Below are 21,260 nucleotides of genomic sequence, written 5' to 3'. Positions count from 1 at the left end.
CTGCAGAGAGATAATAACCCATTTGCATTATACAATAGCAGCTCCTAATGTCTGAATAGAAGTGGTGCATTATTGCTATGGCAGTGCGAAACTGTTGAGAGTGGTCCTTAACTTGTTTGATTTTGTTCTTTAACTTCTATTCTTGTTTTTACCCTAGGATAGTGTATTTCACCCAAAGTACACTGGAGAAGATCATACCTGTACTGTGAAAAATCTTAAAAGAAGCACACAATATAAATTTAGGGTAGGTTCTGCTTTTTCCTTTGCATGCCCTTGACCGTTGCAGGAGGACTCCAAATATTGTGGTGCTCTGTCGCACGTTTTGTGTTACCATACAGGAGAGAAGGGAAGTAAGACCTGAGACGAAGCTGCATTTTTGGCCATCAGGCATACATGGAACTCTGCCCTAAAAATTCTAAAGTGATTATCAGTGATTATGAAATATTTCTGGTTAGCGTTGTGATAATTCCTAATTGTTGGGTAGACAGTATTATCACTGAAGTAAAATGTTTTGGTATCATGATTAGAAAATGTAAAAATCTGCTGTAAGGGGCCTAGTTTGGAGGAAACAAGAAATTTGTGTTAGGTAGGCATAACAGGTCAGCCAACTAAAAACACCTCCCCAAATTATGTAATGCAAACTAAGTAGTAATATTACTCCATCTGAAGTTATCAGTTGACTGTAGAATTGTTGACATGAGAAATAGAAAGGTAGTAAGGAGAGTTAAGGAGAGTTAGTAAGGGAGTTAAGGAGAGTTAGTAAGGAGTTAAGGAGAGTTAGTAAGGGAGCTGTGCTTGGGGGCCATTTTAGTTGGTGAGTTCTTCCTGGTAGGCTGACCCTTTGACCACATGGTCTGAGGGGGCGGGGCTTTGGCTTTAAATTAGTGCCTGCAGAAGCTCTAAGCCCCTTTCCTGAAGAGGAAGCAGAGGCAGGAGAGAGCTGTGCTTGGGGGCCATTTTAGTTGGTGAGTTCTTCCTGGTAGGCTGACCCTTTGACCACATGGTCTGAGGGGGCGGGGCTTTGGCTTTAAATTAGTGCCTGCAGAAGCTCTAAGCCCCTTTCCTGAAGAGGAAGCAGAGGCAGGAGGGAGCTGTGCTTGGGGGCCATTTTAGTTGGTGAGTTCTTCCTGGTAGGCTGACCCTTTGACCACATGGTCTGAGGGGGCGGGGCTTTGGCTTTAAATTAGTGCCTGCAGAAGCTCTAAGCCCCTTTCCTGAAGAGGAAGCAGAGGCAGGAGAGAGCTGTGCTTGGGGGCCATTTTAGTTGGTGAGTTCTTCCTGGTAGGCTGACCCTTTGACCACATGGTCTGAGGGGGCGGGGCTTTGGCTTTAAATTAGTGCCTGCAGAAGCTCTAAGCCCCTTTCCTGAAGAGGAAGCAGAGGCAGGAGGGAGCTGTGCTTGGGGGCCATTTTAGTTGGTGAGTTCTTCCTGGTAGGCTGACCCTTTGACCACATGGTCTGAGGGGGCGGGGCTTTGGCTTTAAATTAGTGCCTGCAGAAGCTCTAAGCCCCTTTCCTGAAGAGGAAGCAGAGGCAGGAGAGAGCTGTGCTTGGGGGCCATTTTAGTTGGTGAGTTCTTCCTGGTAGGCTGACCCTTTGACCACATGGTCTGAGGGGGCGGGGCTTTGGCTTTAAATTAGTGCCTGCAGAAGCTCTAAGCCCCTTTCCTGAAGAGGAAGCAGAGGCAGGAGGGAGCTGTGCTTGGGGGCCATTTTAGTTGGTGAGTTCTTCCTGGTAGGCTGACCCTTTGACCACATGGTCTGAGGGGGCGGGGCTTTGGCTTTAAATTAGTGCCTGCAGAAGCGCGCGCCTAACGGCGCGCGAAATCCTCTCACTCTATTTTTTTACTTTAATCTGCTAAATAGGATAGCCAAATAGTATTTCTTACACCTGGCGGCAGGAATGTTTCAGGAGTAGGATCATACTTCCACACTATTAGGGAGCAGGCCGGGTAGGTGGGACTCGTCAGCCATGTAAGGCAGCCCATCTAGGAGAAGGAAAACTCTGATTTCAAACCTCCACTGCCTTGTGGCTATATCCACTCATGGAAAAGGCTTCAGGAGATAACCTCGAGGCAAAATCCGGAGCCGGAGTCCCGTAGACAGTTCGTGTTGTTCTGCCAACTCCTGCGACGTCGCTGGAACCAGTTGTATTGGCTCTTGCCTCTCCATTGGACTATTTCAGTGACGTGGAGAGGGGGGATTTTCTGCTTGGGTAACAGCCTATCCTCCATATTATTCTACCCAGGCTTCGTGCTCTGGAGAGGACACTCCAGCTTTGCATACAGTGTCGAAATAACACAGGAACTAGCAGTTACTGGTTATATGATTTGCTCGATTGGCACAGAGCATGATGCCAGGGACTACTTCTGATGGTCAGAGAGCCGAAAAACAGATCAATAACCATGCACCACGCAACAATCAAAAGAAAACATCTGCCCTAAAGTTGGGAACCTGGAATGTTCGGACAATGACCCCTGGCTTTTCTGACAACCTGCAGGAAATAGACGACGTGCGCAAGACAGCTGTTATCGACATTGAACTGAGTAGACTGCGGATGGACATTGTTGCCCTGCAAGAGACGAGATTGCCAGACATGGGATCTGTCAAAGAAAAAAACTTCTCATTCTTCTGGCAGGGAAAACCATTGAACGAGACCAGGGAATATGGTGTTGGCTTTGCGGTCAGAAATACTCTGCTGAGATCCATTGTTCCACCTACTGTGGGGAGTGAAAGAATCCTGTCTCTGCAGCTCCACTCATCAGCGGGACTGGTCACCCTCATCAGTGCATATGCACCAACACTGTCATCCACAACAGAAGTCAAAGACAAATTCTATGACGATTTGGCAGCTACTATCAAAAAGGTCCCTGAGAGAGAGCCGCTGTTCATTCTCGGAGACTTTAATGCTAGAGTTGGTGCTGATCACAACTCTTGGCCCACCTGTCTAGGCCGTTTTGGCATTGGGAAGATGAATGAAAATGGCCAACGTTTGCTGGAGTTTTGCTGTTATTATGGTCTTTGTGTCACCAACACATTCTTTAATACAAAGCCTCAACACAAAGTTTCCTGGAGACATCCAAGATCGAAGCATTGGCATCAGCTTGATTTGATTCTCACTAGACGTTCTAGCTTATCTAGTATTACGATCACACACAGTTACCAGAGTGCTGATTGTGACACTGATCATTCCCTGGTGTGTAGCAGAATAAAACTGCAAACAAAGAGATTGTATCACACTAAAAAGGAAGGAAAACCACGTATAGATATCAGCAAGATTCGCAATCAAAGAAAAGTGGAGGAATTTGCCCAAGCGCTTCAGGAAACCCTTCCAGGCCCGGCTGATGCGAATGCACCTGAACGATGGGAACACTTCAAGAACGCTGTTTATAACACTGCCTTGTCCACATTTGGCAAGAAGACCAAAAAGACGGCTGACTGGTTCGAAGCCCATTCAGAGGAGCTGATTCCAGCCATCGAGGATAAGAGGAGAGCTCTAGCAGCATACAAAGCCTGTCCTAGTGAGTACAACTTGCAGGCTCTTCGAGCTGCTCGTAGCCAAGTCCAACAGACTGCCAGGAGATGTTCCAATGATTATTGGCTTCAGCTCTGCTCTCAGATACAGATAGCAGCGGACACAGGTAACATCAAGGGAATGTATGATGGTATCAAGCAGGCTTTAGGTCCAATACAGAAGAAATCTGCTCCCTTGAAGTCTACTACAGGCGTGATCATCCAGGATCGAGCACAGCAGATGGAACGCTGGGTACAGCACTACTCTGAGCTATATTCTAAAGAGAATGTAGTAACGGAAGAGGCACTAAATAACATTGAGTGCCTGCCTCTCTTGGAAGAGCTGGACAGTGAACCAACTTTAGCAGAAATAAAAGCAGCCTTGGATTCCCTTGCCTCTGGCAAGGCACCTGGAAAGGACAACATCCCCATTGAAGTTTTGAAGTGTTGTAAAGAGATCATCACCACTGAGCTGTATGAACTCTTTTCTCTTTGCTGGAGAGAAGGTGGAGTACCACAGGACATGAAGGACGCAAACATCGTCACATTGTATAAGAACAAAGGCGACAGGGGCGACTGCAATAACTACCGTGGTATCTCTCTTCTCAGCGTTGTAGGGAAGCTGCTGGCCCGTGTTGTGCTGAAGAGACTTCAGGTGCTTGCAGACAGAGTGTATCCAGAATCACAGTGTGGTTTTCGAGCTAACAGATCCACCACTGACATGGTATTCTCCCTCCGACAGCTGCAGGAGAAATGCAGGGAACAACAACAGCCACTCTTTGTGGCCTTCATAGATCTCACAAAGGCCTTTGACTTGGTTAGCAGGGACGGACTTTTTAAAATACTTCCCAAGATTGGATGTCCACCTCAACTCCTTAATATCATCAGGTCCTTTCATGAGGAAATGAAGGGCACTGTAGTTTTTGATGGCTCAACATCAGATCCCTTTGACATCCGAAGCGGAGTAAAACAAGGCTGTGTCCTTGCGCCAACCCTGTTTGGGATCTTCTTTGCTGTCATGCTGAAGCAGGCCTTTGGAACTGCAACAGAAGGTGTCTATCTCCGGACTAGATCAGATGGAAAGCTTTTTAATCTCACTAGATTGAGAGCGAAGACCAAAGTCCAAATGAAATGTATGCGGGACTTCCTCTTTGCTGATGATGCAGCCATTGTTGCCCACTCTGCTGAAGACCTCCAACAACTCATAAATCATTTTAGCAAGGCCTGCCAAGACTTTGGACTAACTATCAGCCTGAAGAAAACACAAGTCATGTGCCAGGGCGTGGACTCACCTCCCTCTATTACTATCTCCATGCAAGAACTGGAGGTTGTTCATGAATTTGTGTACCTTGGCTCAACAATCTCTGACACTCTCTCCCTAGATGTCGAGCTGGATAAACGCATTGGGAAAGCAGCTACCATGTTCTCTAGACTCACAAAGAGAGTATGGCTTAACAAGAAGTTGACGGCATACACCAAAATCCAGGTCTATAGAGCCTGTGTCCTGAGCACACTCCTATACTGCAGCGAGTCCTGGACCCTTTGTGCACGGCAGGAGAGGAAGCTGAACACCTTCCATATGCGTTGTCTCCGACGCATTTTTGGTATCACCTGGCAGGACAAAGTTCCAAATAGAGTAGTCCTAGAACGAGCTGGAATTTTCAGCATGTATACAATATTGAAACAGCGCCGTCTACGTTGGCTTGGGCACGTCGTGAGAATGGCTGATGGTCGGATTCCAAAAGATCTCCTGTATGGAGAATTAGTGCAGGGAAGCCGCCCCCGAGGGAGACCACAGCTGCGTTACAAGGACATCTGCAAGCGGGATCTGAAGGCCTTAGGAATGGACCTCAACAGATGGGAAACCTTGACGTCTGAGCGTTCAGCCTGGAGGCAGGCGGTGCATCATGGCCTCTCCCAATTTGAAGAGACACTTGTACAGCAGACCGAGGCAAAGAGGCAGTCCCGAAACAAGCAAAACCAGGGAGCTGGACAGGGGACAGATTGGATTTGTCTCCAGTGTGGAAGGGATTGTCACTCTCGAATTGGCCTTCTCAGCCACACAAGACACTGTTCCAAGACCTCCATACAGAGCACGATACCATAGTCTCTTGAGACTGAAGGATGCCTACAAAAGGAGAGTTATTTTATTAGATCAGGCTATTGATAAGAGCAGCTTTATGCATGTGTTTTTTGAAATTATTTATTTATTGAATTCGTGCCCTGCCCATTTAGTCCACTGAGTACGCTGGGCGGCTAACAACATATAAAATAAACAATATAAAATATAAAACAAGCAATACAACAATAGACAAGGACTCAAGATGAGAAAACAAAGTAAATCAAGTGGTGGCTGGAGGGAAGGCTTGCCTAAATAGCCAGGTTTTCAGTTGGCCTTTGAAAATGCCCAGTGAAGGGGCCATACAAATCTCAGAAGGGAGGCTATTCCAAAGGCAAGGAGCCACTGCCGAGAAGGCCCAGTTTCTTGTTTTTTCCTTCCGGGCCTCCCTCGGCGTTAGGCTCCTCAGCCTCACCTCCTGAAAGATTGATTTATCATCTTCCTTGGCTGAGTAATTTGTTTAATTGCTTAAAACTATATGTATATCTCTGCATGCAAGGCCTCAATGTAAGTCGATGCCTTTCTGAAAGACTGAAGTGGGCTCAAAAATCAATAGGAAGATATTGCCCTGTACAGAATGCAAAGGGTGCATTGTTGACAGCATTTTACAAATGGTGTCTTTTATAAGTCGTGCCCTTCTGTGTTTTATATGCACAGGCCAATCTCTGTGGAAAAGAATAAATGGACACCCATCAGACCTCAGAAATTGCAGTCTTAAAAAAATGTTAAAAGTAAACCTCACTAAAGATGGGCACAAACTGGTTTGTCCTAGTTTGTCCCCTCCCTGTCTCCTCTGGCTCAAACTGATCCTCCAGTGCCAGCAGCATCTCCTCAACTGATCTCCCAGTCCCCAGCAGGAGCACAGACTTCTCTGCCCCACCCTTTTGTCTGAGTGGGAGATCAGTCAAGAAAGAGGGAGGGACAGAGAAGCCTGATATGTTGCTGGGACTGGAAGATCAGTTGAGGAGATGTAGGAAACTAACACGCTGAGTCTGGTAAGTGACTGATTGAGGCAGAGGAGGCGCTGTTGCGTTTATGAAATGGGACAAACTGGTCTGTGCCCATCTCTGTTTGTCATTGATACTAAAGCAGAGAGGGGGGGGCTGCTGCGGTAGTTAAGTTCCAGTGCATTACCAGAGTTTTGCATCAGGACCAAGGTTTCTTATCATGCTATCTATGTCAATTGACTTACTTCCTGTCAGGACATTTGTATTGGAATCGACTGTTTTGTGAAGGACCAAATGCTAATAGCATCATTTCTCTCAGACATCGCTATCTGCTGTCCCACCATCAACTATGTTATGTTGGGTCTACAGGTGACATCCTGAGATCTTACTGAAGAAGGCTGCAGTGCATAACACTTCACAGGGCTTGTTCTTTCCAATCTACAGCATATTAACATGGCTATTCCTTGTGGATATCGGCGTTCAGATTTAATTTTACATTGCAGTTTTAGGGTCTTGTCACAGGAGGGCACCCTAACATTTTAAAGAATGTATTCTTCATTTTTCTTGTGCGTGTTATACTAATGCATATGACGTTTATATCAAATTTTTGGGTGCACGTACACACTTATTAAAACAAACAACATGTCCTATGTGCTTGCTCAAGGCGATAGAAAATAGTGTTCTTGTGTGCCATTGAGCATTTCCAACTCACAGCAATGCTAATAGGGTTTTTAAGGTAAAACATATATTGAAAGAATGGCCCACCCATCTACGAATTTCCATGCCCAAACAGGGACTTGGTCCCAGGTATCCTGATTGCTAATTCCATATGGTTTTAGAAGTTTATTCAGCTGTTGAACTGGCTTTGGTTTGTTGCCTCTTGAAACTTCTGTGTAGACCTACCTACCTGAAAGATTATTGTTTTTTTTATTTACTCTTTATTGTTCAGTTTTGTTCTGGGTTTGGAACAGAGATATAGTTTATTCCACCGGAACACTGCACTTTTTACAAAGTATCTGTATCTTAAACCACATTTGTCAAGAAATTATCCGACATACAAAGCTTGAGTTCAGACTCAGATCCTGGATTAACTGGGATGACATGAAGCAAAACCACAGGTCCACCTTGTAGCTTAGAATTTGGAGATATTTCATGAAAAAATAATTCATTGGCCGTAATTTCTTAGAGTTTTCAGGAACATTTATGAAATGCTTTATTGTAATTCTTTAGTGGCATCTGTTAACATTCCTCAGCACTTCAATACATTGCTGACCATTCCTAATAATTTTACTTCCGTGTTTTACATTTAATGAATGAAGAATCACATTTTATTTTTGTTTAAAGCATTCTAAAAAAATAATGAAATGTTTGTAATGCTTTAGTATTATTGAATTAAATTTATTCTACGGCTTAACATTAGCACCCCAAGCTCTGTTCTCATTCCAATATAGCCAGCGTTTCTTGTGAAGCATCTGGCCAGTTTTAAAAACAAAACGAAACTTCAGTCCAATTAACTTCCTATGATTTGTTCCCAGTGTGTTGCAGAGCCTGGCATTACAGAGGCCTGCTGAGGCAATGTCTAACAACCTCTGGATTTTAAAATCAAAATGTAGGTGTGTTTTTGTAGAAGACAGAGTCCTCCCCTCCCCCTTCCTCCAGTGGTTCAACTGTCGATCATCATCATCTTAGAACTGTAGAGCTACAAGGAAGACTATGGATCACTGAGTCCCTGTCAAGAGGCTCAGAGGGGAATCAAACTTCCAACTTCTGTCTCCACAGCCAGATACCTAAACCACTGAGCTATCCAGATTGTTTCACAGTACTTTGGCACACAGATTTGTGATATAGATAATCTTGATCCTTTTCTTCCAGTTAATTGCTTCCAACGTAGAAGGGAAGAGTAGTCCTAGTGATGTCTTGGTCTGCACAACGAGCCCGGACAGGCCAGGACCTCCCACCAGACCTGCTGTTAAAGGGCCAATCACATCTCATGGCTTTGTTGTCAAATGGGGTAAGAATGCCTTCTTCTTTCTGTCTTACTGTCCTTTGCCATTGCGCATCCCAAACTTTAAAAACAGTGAGGATATTTGTAGAGGCTTCTTGTCTTCTCTGTTCCATTTTGAGATTTTTGTCTTCGTCATGTGTGTTCCTATGAATGTGTTGTGAGCATCTGGGGTCATAACAAGGATGGGGTGGAAGGGAATTAGAAGGCAAGAAAGAGACTGAATCTTGAAGAAGGGAAAAAAAGGTGCCGGTTTTGATAACCTCAGAACAGAAGCAGTGGTAGTAATAAGTATGGCATCCTCTCAACAGCACTCCATAAATGCAGCATGTTTAATTTATTGATTTGTCACCTTTCTCCTTTTTTATTTTTTAGTTATGAATTTTTTTAAAAAAACATTTTTAAAAAAGAGTTATGAATTTGGCTCTAGAGATGCCAGGGGTGGTTAGGTTCTAACGTAACAGTCACTACCTGGAAGAGAAAGCTTTTCGCAGGTGTTCTTCTGGAAGTAAAATGTATTATTTGAGCAAAATGTAATCAGTGTAGCTACATTAAAAATTGGAGTTCGTACACAATCTAAGACTGGTGGTAGAGCCAGCTTAAGAGGACAGATTCTCTTCCAGAATAAGGGCAAATCACAGGGAGAGTGGACGAGTCACCTAACAAGAAATAAAGGAGGCTCTGCTTAGGAATTCTAAATGTCTGTTGTTGCTGCTATTGCTGTCATTATGTGCCATCACGTCACCCCCAACGTATGATGACCCTATGACAGAGTGCTTTCCAAAATGTCCTGTCCTCAACATCCCTGCTCAGTTCTTGCAAACTCAAGCCTATGGCTTCCTTTAGGTAATCAGTCCATCTTGCATTTGGTCTTCCTCTTTTCCTGCTGCTGTCCACCTCGTCAGCATGATTGCCTTTTCCAGAGAATCATGTCTTCTCATGATGTGCCCGAAGTAGGACAGCCTGAGTTAAATCACTCTTTAAAGACCAGTCCCAACATTGAAGGGAATCCACTGCTGACAAAAACAATAGATTTTGAACCTAACCTGTACACATTTAAAGAATTGCTTTCTCTCCTTTCTCTTGCTTGCTAACTTTTTTTCCTTTTTAACAGATCCTCCTCAGGATAACGGTGGTTCAGAAATCCTGAATTATCTTTTAGAAATTTCAGAAGGAAGCTCTGAAGGTAAATTCAACAAATATATGTTTAATCAAGTTAATGATACATAACTGGGAAAAAACATTTTGAGTATGGTCAGTTAAGAATAAAGTTGTAACAATACTTTGGAAAAGGTTGTATTTTAGGATTCAACTAAATAAATTTAATCTGTTACCCCAGAGACATTTTATTACGGACATCTACTGATAAATAAATTGTATAAATAGCCATGGTGTTGAAATCTTTAAATTAATGGTTCCTCACAGAAATTATGTTACTAAATAGACGTCTGGCAAATACCCCTGCCAAGTTATGTTCTTTCATTTCTATTTACAATATATTTGTCAAGGAGCCAAAATCATTAGTTCCCATTTACATGCTCTGAATTTTCCTAATTTTCAAGCTTTTGCTTTTATTTTTAATCTTGCATGATATATGCGCACAGAAGAAAAGATAATGCCTTTTAGACATGGCAAATAAAAAAAAGAATCTCACAATACAAAAGGAAATCTCCACCTATGTCTTTGTAATAAGTGACTGCTTTACATCCCTCTCTTCAGCAGATTAAAGGGCTTTGTTGGGAAGGGTCCATATATAGTTTCTTCCCATAAAGCACCCATCTGCTATTCATCACTGAAAGGTCTGTGACTTAATGACAGCAAAATAGTACCTTGGTCCTGTAGCGGTTGTTTGTCAGTTGCTTGAGTGAATCTAATTAACTTTACAGCAAATCAATGGGAAGTGGTCTACAGAGGATCTGCTACAGAATGTGCGTGTACATACTTGAAACCAGGCACTTTGTATAAGCTCCGGGCATGCTGTATTAGCACGGGTGGACACAGTCAGGTAAGCATAATCTAATGGGGAAAAGTCCCTTTCTGCTCCCCATCACCATCACATACCTATTGAAAGCTTTTCTAATGCCCTCCATTATTGTTTTTGCTTCTCTCTCTCTCTCTCCATCTATCCATCTATATATATCCAGCTATCTCATGAACTGATCTGAATATTTATTTAGTTGCCAGTTATATTTTTTTTCCTTCCTTTCAGACCTCAGGGCGGTACATTTCTCTTCCCATTCTCATCTCACAAGGCTCTTAAAGAAGAGAAGCCAGGCTGAGCTTATTAGTGAATATTGTTCTGTATTGTGTGTAATAAAAACAAACACAAATGAAAGGATTGTGGCACCTTCAGGACTAACACATTTATTTCATTGTGAGCTTCCCATAGATTACAATTCACTTCTTCAGAAACTTTGAATGAAACGTTAAGCTACAGCAGATACCATACCCTGGACTCCTTAGTAGCCCCTTTGTATGGATGGCGGGGCTACTGAGGGTGTCATAGCAGAGCCACTACACACAGCTCTGCTCTCCCCTCCACACGTATACTTGTTACAGTAGAAAATCCCAAAGCTGTAAAGATTTGTAATAGTCTGTGCTGGCAAATGTCAGTAGGCTAGTTCTACTGTTAGTGCTTGCTATTACTCAAGTTTATGCCTGTTAAACAGGGGAAAATATTCTAGAAATTCATATTTAAGTTAAAAAAAAACTATTCAGTGAATTCAGGAGAACACCCCAAACATTGGTTACAGAACTCCATGCTGTTCATCTTTCTGGAACAGAGCCCGAAAATTTAGCTACTTCCTTCCAAAAAGGGAAGCAACGACTACTAACTAACTAACTTCTTCAAAGAAGGTGGAAGTAGAGCAATTTTTAAAGCAAGTGGGCACTGTGAAAGGTCAAGAGGAGACAAAATGCCCACGTCCACTTGGTTAGCTTTTGCCACCTACTGGTTACTTGCTACATGTATAGAGAAGGGTTTGGGTTTTTTACATATATAACGCAAATAAGGTTTACATCTGATTCACATTCTTTTTTCTTTCCTCCCAGTGTTCTGAAAGTTTACTTGTTCATACACTCAGCGTTGCTCCGGGCCAGTGTCAACCACCCCGAATACTAGGGAAACCAAAGCATAAAGAGGTGCAGCTGCAATGGGGTATGTTGTAAGGACTTGGCATGGAATGATTAAGGATTATGGTAGAGTAAATGATTGTCACTAGAGGCTTGTGGTTTGCCGCAGAAAAGGAATGTGCGAGAGATTTCATAATCATTTCTAGGAGTGTTAAGACATTTCCAAGTTTGTTCCTAAGGAGGTTTTTCCTTTTCAAATCGCTACATTAATGCTTTGCTCTGCAGACTGAGATTAAAGCATTAGATCTTTAAAGTGATCTAGTTTCCTCTTCTTTTAAAGATTTTCTCCCTCCAAAATAGTTGTTTTAACTAAAGGGTACATTCAAAAAAAAGTCAGCGCCCATTACAGACAATTAAGTTATCAACCACACAAGACACTCAGTGTGTTTTAGCAGTTTTTAGTTGACTCAGAATGCTGTTTAAATTAAAGATGAAACCAAGATTTGAGTTAATGGGGGATAAATAGCCCAGAGCACTGTGTCTTCACTAATTGGGCAGAATAGAGATCCAAAGTATTGTAGAATAGGTGAGGCAGAAAGAGATAAGGGAATGTTTTTTTACTCGGAAGAGGTATTCCACTGGTATCTCTCAGGGGAAAGGGGCAATACTGCTCTATACCTGTAGGGAGTTGTAAAATTGCAGCTTTAATGCACGTGCCAACTTCAACGGATATATACCTGTTTTTCTTCTTTTAACAGAAGATTAACTGAAGTAACAGTTTATTAAAAAGTGCTTTAAAACTCTTATATCTTAATTCTGTCCATATTCATAGGAAGCAAATCCCACTAATTTTATTGAGATTTATTTCTGAAGTAATTATGCATACAATTGCATCTTTACTCATATAAAAGGTATATTTTACAGTATTTAATATGAAAAGATAATGTCAAATTTGATAAGGGTGAGCAGATTATTCAAGTTAGTGTTTGTGTTTCTGTCCACATATGCACATAACATAACAAAACATTGTTGTTTAGTCTATTCTTCAGAAGAGTGTGTTTGTGCGTGTCTGTACATACACACACCAAAACACAGTGGCCAAAATCCTGTTGCTTAGCATAGTAAATTGCACTAGAGCAGCCCCGCTGAATCAATGAGGATTTTGTGAGCTAACTTCTCCAATGAGGATTTTGTGAGCTAACTTCATCCTGTTAAAGCAAGTAACTTGCTTTAACAGGATTTTGACCAGTATATCAAACACTTGCAAATTGTTCGGTCAATTTTTCCATGTGTATGTATGTATACATGTAAGTATGTACATATGTACTTATGTACACTCACATGCATACATGCAGCCTGGGAGGTTGAGGATAAAAGGGGCAGAGTCGGCTGTTTTGATCACCACTTCAAGGAGACATGGGGGCAGGGCATATGTGATGAAGTGAATGGGAACAGAGATCTTGGGTGAAAGACAAGGTCTTGTGGAATCAACCAGTGGGAATATGGGCTGAGTGGGTTAGAGATGGCCTTCAGAATCCCTGTGTTCTCAGCCAGGGTCCAAAGGGCGGAATTGTGTGGTGACCAGGTGAGAACTGAGCACCTTGAGTGTCTGGAGGTTAGATAGTATGATTATGACCAGAGAAATGCCCTAATGTAGCTGCTGGTCTAAAAGGAACTAAACATACCTCACTGTGTTCCATGCAATTCTATGTGGCTTCTCCTGAAATTGTTGTTATACTTGGTGGGGAATGTTATATTAACCTGCTATGCTTTTTACACTTGCTGCTCATCCAATACCTATATATGTGCCTGGTTGAATTTCAGATGAGGGGAGGGAATTGGGGTGCTCCTATTGTGTTATATCAAGCAGAGGGAGATAGAGTGCTAAGGGTTAGACATGCTGAGTGAGGGAAAGACAGCATAGATGCTTGAAATCTGTCTCATGTTTTGGTCTTTCCACCATCCCTCAAGATCAGGTTGTTCTGTCATTCCACACTCCAGTCTGCTGGTACTGCTGCTGAATGCCAGATCAGGCCATAATAAGACACACACCATCCATGATTTCTGGATGTAAGGACTGGCTTGGTGTGTATTACTAAGACATGAGTGAATGAGCTGGGGTGTATGTGCTGTCTTAGCTCTTTCTCCCTGGATACTTGATCCGGTGCTAGTCTAGACTGGAGGGCCAGGGAGGAGCAGTTCCATCATCCATAAGGACTCCATCTCTCACACAAGGAAAACTATCCCTCCTGGCATCTGTTTTGACAGCCTGTTGATCTCCAGGGATGGATAACCTTCATGACTGTTGCTTTTGGAGAACATCGGCATCCACACTGAAGCAACCCTGACAGTTCCTGCTCAGAATTTCCATCAGGCTCTCCTAGTTGGCAAGCTAGAGCCCTCAAGTGTTTTGGAATACAATTCTTATTCATCCCATCCAGAAGGACAGAAATGTTTTTCCTTTTGGACAACAACTCACAGAATCTCCACAGCTAACACAGCTGGATGGGAAATTCTGGGAGTTGTTGCCAATGATGATGTTTTTGAGCTCTGTTCCCAGCAAATACAGTGGTGCCTCGCAAGACGAATTTAATTCGTTCCGCGGTTAATGTTGTCTTGCGAAAAATTCATCTTGCGAAACGCGTTTTCCCATAGGAATGCATTGAAATCTAATTAATGCGTTCCTATGGGCAAAAAAGTCAGAACAAAGTCAAATTTGGTTTACAAAGGGTTTATTAAGTGCTCTTTAAAGCCATACATATTGTGCAGATGATTTCAAGAATTTCAGTCAAAAAACTTTAACTTTTTAAACATCATAGAAAAACATTTAAAAATCAGCAAACATGAGGCAGGAAAAAAATGGGAAACATTCGTCTTGCGAAGCACGGCCATAGAAACATTCATCTTGTGAGTCATCAACCCCATCGCCAAAACCATTCGGCTTGCGAGTTTTTCATCCCTCTTGTGAGGCACCACTGTATAGCCAGTACACAGAAATTAGGAACCTCAAATATGGAATTCCTGAAGGGCATCAGCTTATTTACCTGTGACCTAGACCATCTCCCTCAGTTTTGGCTCTTCCTGCAGGAACACCTCATGATCAGAACCACAACAAAAATGTTTGGTGTTGTATTCCCCATCCCTTTGGCCATTGTGATGCCCACTTGCAACCTTAGTGTTCATGCTGATCTTTTTGTGACACCTCTTTCCAGATGCTCCCCCTGTATCAGAAAGTAGTTGTCATATCTCTGCCTATAGCATGGAAATGACTGGACCGGAAGAATCAGCAGCGTCGGAGGTATATCATGGTCCCGACCTGGAGTGCACTGTCAGCAATCTCCTGCCTGGCACAACGTATCACTTCAGAGTGAGAGCTTTGAATGATGGAGGGGTAAGGGATCCAGCCTTGTTTCTATAGTTTTACCTTTGAGGAAGCCACAGCAGAAACTGCAGTGATGTCAAGGATATATAAAATCATGATGTTGTTATCTTGCCTTTCTTTCAAGGGGCTCAAGGTAGCCTATGTTGCACGTTCCCCTCAACCCCTCACCGCCTGTTTTCCTTTCTCTAACCACCCTGTGAGGTAAATCATGATAAGAAAAAATGAAACTGGGCCACAGAGACTGAGTGAGCTTCATGGCTTGATTTTAACTTGATTTCTCCTGAACCACAGCAACATACTGACTCTCTTCCTCCGTATCTTGCAAACAGTGGCCAGAATACTTTTGGGAACTCACATATGCATAGGGAAAACTGTGCAAATAGCTTTTACAACTTTCTGGCTGTTTGCTGTGTGTCAACCAAATACAGAACTGAATGCATGATCTGTCACTTGACAGATAACCAAAATAATCATGCACACAATCCTGGGTTTGCTCTGTGTAAACCTAACAGAATTCTGGCTGCAGGCTGCTTGACTGCTTCTGTCATCACCTGACTTTACTGCGGGAATGTCACAGGCCTTTGGCATACAGGCTAGCCTGCTGTTGAAAGGACTCTAATTGATTGTTGCTGGCTATATGTGGCACTGTTTTGTTTTTTATTATGTTTTTTATTTATTCCTGTCCATATTGCATCAATATTTTGTTTTCAGTCTGTGTTTCATTATTGTTAGCTGTCTTGAGCCCCCATTTTTGTTGGAAATGTGGCATGAAAATTGATTAAATAAATCTGGTTGGATGAGAGGTTTTTGCAACCTGCAGAATAAATCAGAAGGAAAATGAGGAAAACCTTAAACCAGGGCCATTAATTTAGGTGTGAAATTACTTCCATTTGTGGATTTACTAAGAGAAGTCATTGAGGGCTAGCACGATGAATGTTTTAGTATTATTAAATACATGTGTAACAGTGTTCTATATGTGTGCTGTTATTTGTAAATGTGTTTTCCAGTGTGTGCCACTGGAAGTGTCAAAAATGCATAGTCTGCAAGTACATTAGGACCCCCATATCAGCAGGACTGATATCCACAGTTTCACTTAGCCATGGTCTGAAAATAGGTCCTACTGTATGTGATAACATGGACAGTTCATCATGTAGCTGGCAGGGATAGTGATGTCTGAAATGGTGAAATTATACCTTTGAATGTTTGAAGTTGTTGGTTTGTGTTTGCCTGGATTCCCTGGTGCGTATTTATGTTTCAGACATAGACCAGATGGGCGGGATACAAATCAAATCAAATCAAATCAAATCAAATCAATCAATCAATCAATCAATCAATCAATCAATCAATCAATCAATCAATCAATCAATCAATCAATCAATCAGTCAGTCAGTCAGTCAATCAATCAATCAATCAATCAATCAATCAATCAATATTGGACATTCACTGTGATGAATGTATAGATACATGTAGATGTAGATATTAATTTATAGTATGTAGTGTGTATTTACATATGTATTTTCTCCTCCATAGTATGGGCCTTATTCTGAAGCCACAAAAATCACAACAACTGCTGGCCCCCCCAGGCAATGTAGACCTCCTTGCATCAATTTCCTTTCAGACACGAGTGTACTTGTAACCTGGGAGGTAAGCAGCGGTCTTTTTCTTTTCCATAGGTTTCCCCCCACCTTAAATAAACTAAGCTAGGAATATCCATCTTCAGAATGAATCCTGGTGTGATCACAGTGAAATATATCATCCTGTTTTTTTTTTGGCCTTCTCCCATCCAAGTAATAACTGGGCCTGACCTTGCTAATCTCCAGACAGCAGAAGCGATTCAATGTGAATGTCAGGAAGCAGCAACATTGAAGTATCCCTACTTCTGCTCCAGTCCAATCTCGGGTGGCTTAAAACTGTGTTACTTAAGCTAGACTGAGTTTCCTTAGATATCAGCTTCTTGCTGAATTTCTCTGAGGAGTTTCACATCTTTGTAGTTTTTGAACTCTCCTAAAGCATAACTGGAGCTCCAACCCCAGCCATCCAGCTGATTCAAATATGGACAGCCATGAAGATCTCTCCCTTTTTTTTCCCCAAAGTTCTTTCCTTTCGTTGTATTCTCAAAAAACCTACAACAACCCTTCTTTCCTTTCTGTTAACCCTGGATAAAGACCTTCTTCGGTACTATCATGACTGAACATTCTGTATATGTCTTGCAGAGTCCAGATAGTTTCGGTGCTGACATCTCAGAGTATAGACTGGAGTGGGGAGAAGAGCAAGAGTCTTTAGAACTGGTGTATAGTGGCACAGGGAACTCCTTTGAAATTGGTCAGTTGTCAGCCGCAGCACACTATTTCTGCAGACTGCAGGTAAGTCAAGTCCCTTTGCTTTGGTTCTGGTGCAAAATGAGATGAGGAGTAATGTAATTTACTTTTATAAGCTGACGGAAATGATGTGGGAGTTGTGATATAAAAATAATGATCTGGGCAGAACTTGGAAATATTTATATATTAGGACTACAGGGCCTAGCAAACCTCACTTAGCATGGTCTGTGATTATGCTAATGCGAGGGAGGGGTGTGAATTTGGTTCTGGGAGCTATAAGCCAAAGAAGTGATGTTTCCACATCTGGGGTTTGGGTCGATTTACAAGAGAATTCTAGACATCTAGGATCAACAGCCAAGGTGTTGTCGCGGATAGAGTGACCAATTAGTACTCAGGAAATCTGGGTTTGAATTTTTGCTGAGCCATTGAAACTTGCTGGGTGGTGGCACTGATAAAACAAATTCTTAAATATCTCGTATATCTTGGAATTCCTATCAAGGTTGCTCTAAGTCAGATGTGACTTGATGGCATATAACATAACGACATATTACATTCTAAGCTTTCATTCCCATGGATTGTCATAGAAATGAGGGGCTTTTGAGACATCAAAATGATTGTATTATTATAAATCTTCTAAGAATCTCGGTTGACTGCATATTTTAAATGGACCAAGTGTAGAGGCAAACCCACCCACCTCCCGTAAATGAAGCTCTCTCATGCAGAATGCATAACATTTATTCCTTAAATAAACAGGGAGCAACACAAGGCTATGGGACCAAACTTCTGTCCAGCTGAAGCTTTGACCAACCTTTTAAAGCAAGAGCAGTCATGGAAGAGCCCTATTGGGTACAGAGTGACTGAGGAGACAAAGCAGGAGAGGGAGAAAAATTCAGAATCCTTCTCTTGAACTTCTCCATCCACTCTTATTTTGCGGTTGTTCATGGGAATGGTTTCTAGCCCTCTTTTGTCTTGGCTAACATGACATAGCATTACAGCCAGTAGCAGGGATGAGCAATTTTGATGGAGATAGGGTCCAAATTTTCACTTTCAGAACCCATCCCAGAGGGTTGCAACAAGATCAGACGGTTGTTTTGGTTTTGTTTTTTAATTAGTGGTAGTGACTGATCATCCTTTTCCACTTTAGATTTGAGGGGTAGTCCGTGATGGGACTCAGCACATTCCCCAGTTCTGGAGATGTCCAGGAATAGTCAAAACACCCTTTTATACTTAGAAAAAGAAATTCCATTGTGGGGGAAATCAATTCCTCTGTATCCAAAAGAAAATAGTCTTGGGTTTGCATGCAGTCTGTAGGCTGTGCTTTCCCCGTCATGGCCCATCATAATGGTCAAACAACATCTGGAAGGCAATGCATTTCCTACTCCTTGATAACTTTATATGGTTGGAAAAAGAGATATATTATCTTTATTTTAAGAGCAAAGTCTGAGTCACAGGTATAAACATTATCTCCAAACTGTTGTCTTCTGAACTGAGAGAAAATTATTGTGTCACTTAAACTAGTGGAAAGTAAAGCTGGCTTGCTGTGCAAGAGGCAAATGAAGCTTCCATCAGTTACGATAAGGAAACTGTCCAATAAGGGTGGGAGGAAGCATGAGTAGCATTACCACAGATCCCTTCAAGCAAGATTTTTCTGAAACAGAAGAAATGCAAACAAACATAGCACAGTTCACAACAGAAAATCACTTTAACAGCTAGATGGATTTTTCAAAAATAATCTCCCTGATTCAAGTTGATTTTTGTGTTGCGGTGTTCTTTTTTTTTAAAATGCCATTGCAAGGCTAAAATAAATGCTATTGTCTTCTTGTGCAAACACTGAAAAACAACAAAATAAGAATGAATGTCTCTTTCCCAGACTATGATTTTGTAGCTGAAGGTAGGCAGAGATCATAATTTTTTATAAAACGGGGCAAGGAGGGCCATGTGTCTCTTCTACTGTCTTCTGTTGCAAAAATTACATATCTCCTTTGTGAAAGGAAGATGAGAGCTCTTTACTGAAAGTTCTTATGAATGGCATTAGTGAATGGCATTTGGTCTACTAGATCCTCAAGTCAGATGTTATGGATGCTATCAAAGATCATCCCTTACAGGGACAGGGGGGAACAGCTAGAGCAGTGGCTCCCAAATGTTGGTCCCCAGATATTCTTGGACTTCAACTGCAAGAAGTCCTGGCCGGCACAGCTAGCGGTAAAGGCTTCTAGGAGTTTTAGTCCAAGAGCATCTGGGGAACCTAGGTTGGGAAGTCTGAGAACTGTGTTTATATTACACCAGCATCAGGCCAAGATAATCAGCAACTTCAAGGAAAATCTAAATGTTGTCAGCTGACATTCTCCTGGTGAACACTTCCTCTTCCAAATGCTCAAAATCTGAGTGCCCAGGAAAAGAAGGTTGCTACCCTCTCTCCATTCGCTGTCTTTAGCAAATATAGGAATTATGCAAGAGGCAGAAGGATGCTTATCTTTCTTCAGCCCTCCTTCTGGCTCTTTTCCCCCCCTTCATAGTTCCCCAGGAGAAAACATGCTTGATCCAGTGGATTTGGCAGTGAGGGATCTACTTTGTCCACAGTATCCTAATGATATAAAGCACTCTTCCTCAACCTGGTGCTCTATGCTGAGGGTTATGTGGTCGGGGAAAATGTTGAAGGTTATTTTCCAAAATCAGAGTGCACAAGATGCTTTGATTGTATTCCCGCATTGAGCAGGGGGTTGGACTTGATGGCCTTGTAGGCCCCTTCCAACTTCACTTTTCTATGATTCTAAGATTAAGGAAGGTTGGACTAGGAATATAATTCTTACGTCAGATACAATAATTCTCAGACGAGCCTCACAAAAGGTATTGGGAAGTCTAAGTCACTTAGATATTACAGATTCTGCTGTGTAGGAACAGACTATAAATGCCAGCTTTCTTTCTTTTTTTTAAGGGCTAGAATAATCATGCTTCATTATTGATTCCTCCTGTATTAATAGTTGAATATTAGTAAATGTTAAGTAGAGAGAATGATGGGGAAAAATTTGTTTAAAGATGTGAAGGTCATTATATGATGAAGGCATGACTTCTCAAGTGGTGCATTGACATTTTAGCTCGTGTGCACTAAAGGACATTAAATAGTTATCCATTTTTGTTGGTTTGGTGTGACTGATTTTGCAACACACTTCACAGTCGTAAGTATGTGGCCTGACAGTGCCAATGGCTGATTGGGCGTGATCTGCATGTGAGCTAATGGAAATGCATCTTTTATTCTCCAGGCAATAAATCAAGCAGGAGCAGGACCTTACAGTGACCTTGTCACCTGCAGAGCCCCAGCATCTATACCTGATGCTGTCACCACCCTCTTTGTCTCTGAAGAAGAGCACGTGGATGCCTATCCACTATCACCCTTTGTGTGCCTTGTTTTGAACTGGGAAGAACCGTGCAATAATGGGTCTGAGATTACTTCTTACAACATTGATCTTGGCGATGTTATCATTCCAGTGGGTAATGTCACGAGTTACGTTATTAATGACCTGCTTCCAGAAACCACATTCCGGTAAGTGTAATTTAAAATGATTGCTTTCTTCATTGGAGTTTGAGAAGCTTGCATTTCATTACAAGGAATTTTAATAGATTGTTTTGCAGAAAATGCTAGACAGTAATTTAGTCTGTAAAGCAACAGATCTTTTGGAAACCTGTTAGGAACCCCAGTTAATGAATAAGGAGCAAATGTTAATCTATAGTTAAAATACATAGATAAATGTACTCATTGAATTTCTGGAATCTAATGTCTTGCACTTTTTATATAGGAAAACCTAAACCTAGTTATAAAGCCAGAAACTACTTTGCAGTGGGCTCTTACTGCCATAAGGATATACTTCCTTTTTTACCATTAGAATGGCTTTTTACAGGATCTGACTTCT

The 21,260-nt window shown here is 42.0% G+C and overlaps 1 protein-coding gene across 1 annotated transcript in view; it reads left to right on the top strand.

The window, feature by feature from the left end:
* FNDC3B (fibronectin type III domain containing 3B) overlaps positions 1-21,260 on the top strand; it is a 351,384-nt gene that overhangs the window by 275,067 nt on the left and 55,057 nt on the right. Inside the window, exons 14-22 of the mRNA XM_020793802.3 lie at positions 158-244; positions 8,451-8,589; positions 9,695-9,766; positions 10,467-10,585; positions 11,632-11,737; positions 14,865-15,043; positions 16,565-16,678; positions 17,248-17,397; positions 20,613-20,893. Of these exons, the coding sequence (XP_020649461.3) occupies positions 158-244; positions 8,451-8,589; positions 9,695-9,766; positions 10,467-10,585; positions 11,632-11,737; positions 14,865-15,043; positions 16,565-16,678; positions 17,248-17,397; positions 20,613-20,893 (1,247 nt within the window). The remainder of the gene's footprint in view (positions 1-157; positions 245-8,450; positions 8,590-9,694; positions 9,767-10,466; positions 10,586-11,631; positions 11,738-14,864; positions 15,044-16,564; positions 16,679-17,247; positions 17,398-20,612; positions 20,894-21,260) is intronic.

Source organism: Pogona vitticeps, chromosome 3 (genome assembly GCF_051106095.1).
Source record: "Pogona vitticeps strain Pit_001003342236 chromosome 3, PviZW2.1, whole genome shotgun sequence".
NCBI classification, from domain to species: Eukaryota; Metazoa; Chordata; class Lepidosauria; order Squamata; family Agamidae; genus Pogona; species Pogona vitticeps.
This window is presented reverse-complemented; position numbering and strand designations above follow the sequence as displayed.